At 48.8% G+C, this 2,500-nt stretch overlaps 2 protein-coding genes across 2 annotated transcripts in view; one reads left to right on the forward strand and one right to left on the reverse strand.

Moving 5' to 3' along the window:
- The window catches only part of plppr2a (phospholipid phosphatase related 2a), a 15,132-nt gene extending 12,715 nt beyond the window's left edge, over window positions 1-2,417 (reverse strand). Inside the window, exon 1 of the mRNA XM_055663863.1 lies at window positions 2,293-2,417. Coding sequence (XP_055519838.1) covers window positions 2,293-2,317 — 25 coding nt within the window. The 5' untranslated portion in view covers window positions 2,318-2,417. The remainder of the gene's footprint in view (window positions 1-2,292) is intronic.
- The window catches only part of LOC129714426 (paralemmin-3-like), a 9,612-nt gene continuing 8,716 nt past the window's right edge, over window positions 1,605-2,500 (forward strand). Inside the window, exon 1 of the mRNA XM_055664010.1 lies at window positions 1,605-2,500. This exon is cut by the window's right edge and continues 63 nt beyond it. The gene's annotated coding sequence lies outside the window, so the exon portion shown is untranslated.

Below are 2,500 nucleotides of genomic sequence, written 5' to 3' on the forward strand. Positions count from 1 at the left end.
GGGAGCCATCTTAGCTCTCACTCTCCGACAAGACCTACAAGAATCAACTTCAGCCACGCGCTCTTAAGCTACCCTCTCTCTCTTCCCCTCTTCTCTCTCCTCATATCCCCCCCTTCTCGACTCTCTCCCCTTTGTACAACTCCTTCCACCCCTCTCTTCTTACTCTCATCTCATCTCCTATACGCTCCGATCCTCTTCTTCCCACAAACTCCTTATTTCTCTCTCTCCAGCCTAAACTACCACGTATTACTAATCCTTCAGACCATCGCCTCTCTTCCCTATTCTATATCCTCTTTATCCCCTTTCTCTCTCCCTCCTATCTCTACCACCCTATCTTCTCGTCTCATCCCCACCCCTAGCCTCTCCTCTCATCCCGCCCTAGACTCTTTACTCTCTCCCCACCTCTCCTCTATTTTGTTACAGCCTTATAGAAAAACAAGAATCATAGATTGGGTGTTAGGGGTTACAGGGAGAAGGCAGGAGAATGGGGTTAGGAGGGAGAGATAGATCAGCCATGGTGGATTGGCAGAGTAGACTTGATGGGCCGAATGGCCTAATTCTGCACCTATCACATGACCTGGTGATCTGAATTCCAGAGTTGTATTGATAATGAAGGAGAGAGGAGTGTGATGAGGAGGAGGGGCGGGGAGAAATAAGGAGAGTGGGGGCAAGAGAATGGAAGAGCAGAGGAGAGAAGGAGAGTGAGATAGACAGAGAGGGAGATGAGCGATCGTGAGGGTGGAGGAGAGAGTGGAAAAGGAGGAGAAGAAGTGACCAGTGTAAGGTGAAGAAAGGGGGAGAGACAGAAGGAATGAATAAAGAAGGAGAAACGGATAAAGAAGAACAAGGAAAAGGAATGAGTGAATGATTAAATACTTTATTGTCACATGTGACAAGTCACAGGGAAATTCTTTGCTTGCATGCCCAAGGTGTGTGAATGTTGAAGAAGGAACTGCAGATGTTAGAAAATCGAGGGTAGACAAAAATGCTGGAGAAACTCAGCGGGTGCGGCAGCATCTATGGAGCGAAGGAAATAGGCAACGTTTCGGGTCGAGACCCGCTGAGTTTCTCCAGCATTTTTATCTACAAGGTATGTAAATAGCCACCACATAAAGGGCACTTACAATGTTACAATGTTACCTCCGCGCTGGGTCCCCCATTCCTCTCCCCCCTCCCTCCCCCACATCGCGTTCCTTCCCTCGGCAGCGAAGTCGTGACTTCCACGTGGTCCATCCTCGTCCATCGACCACCGCCATCATTGACCACCGCACCGACCAATCCACCATTCGGCCCTTCGAGCCAGCACCGCCATTCAATGTGATCATGGCTGATCATCCCCAATCGGTACCCCGTCCCTGCCTTCTCCCCATATCCCCAGACTCCGCTATCTTTAAGAGCCCTATCGAGCTCTCTCTTGAAAGTATCCAGAGAACCTGCCTCCACTGCCCTCTTAGGCAGAGAATTCCACAGACTCACCACTCTCTGTGAGAAAAAGTATTTCCTCGTCTCCGTTCTAAATGGCTTACTCTTTATACAATGTACACTGCACTCTTGCACCGTTTTCCACTGCCCTGCGTTGCTGTGTTTGTGCATTTTCTATCTACTTTGTTGCATTTTAGTAAGGAAGGTTTTGCACCATGTGTATAGTGTAGAATATCTATATATGTAGCATGTTGTCCAATTATGTTCTATGTAGCACCGAGGTTCTGGGGAAATGCTATCTCATTGCACTGTCAGCCATGATCACATTGAATGGCGGTGCTGGCTCAAAGGGCCGAATGGCCTCCTCCTGCACCTATTGTCTATTGCCTATTGTGTACTGTGTATACAGCTGTAATGACAATCCTCTTGAATCTTGAATCTTGAAGAGAATGAATGAATGAGTACTTTTATTGGCCAAGTATTCTTATACAAGGAAAGGGTCATACAACATACAACATACAACATACAAGGGAGGGAAGGAGGGAAAGAGGCAGCGAACGAGAGAGAGAGAGAGAAGAGAAAGAGAAGAGGGCTGCAGGAGGGTGGAGTGAAGGAAGGAGAGGGAGAGGTGGGGGAAGGGAGAAAAGAGAAATGAAGAAGAGAAGTGAAGGAGAGGGGAGAGCAAGTGTGGAGAAGAATGAAGGGGTGAGAGAGAGAGGGAATGTAATGGAGCGGGGTGTGGGAGAGGGAGAGGGAGAGGGGAGAGACTGTGTGTGTGTTTGTTTGAGTGTGGCCAGCTAGGTTTGTTTACTGCCTGTCCCTACGAGCCTGCATGTAAACTGAGCCCACAACTCACGGTAAATTATTTACCTGCAAATGATTGTGTTTCAGTCATCAGGGCAGCATTCCTTCAGACTGTTCCCCAAACTGAACCAGCTGGTTCTGGCAACAGCCCCATGCTGCTGGAACGTGCCAAACAGCCAGAGGTGAACGACACTGTTCACAAGGGCGGAGAGAGAAGTAGTGGTGACAGGAAGGACTAACCCACCCCAGACAGACAGGTGAAGGGCGATTTGTC

The sequence above is a fragment of the Leucoraja erinacea genome, chromosome 39 (assembly GCF_028641065.1).
Source record: "Leucoraja erinacea ecotype New England chromosome 39, Leri_hhj_1, whole genome shotgun sequence".
Lineage (NCBI taxonomy): Eukaryota > Metazoa > Chordata > Chondrichthyes > Rajiformes > Rajidae > Leucoraja > Leucoraja erinaceus.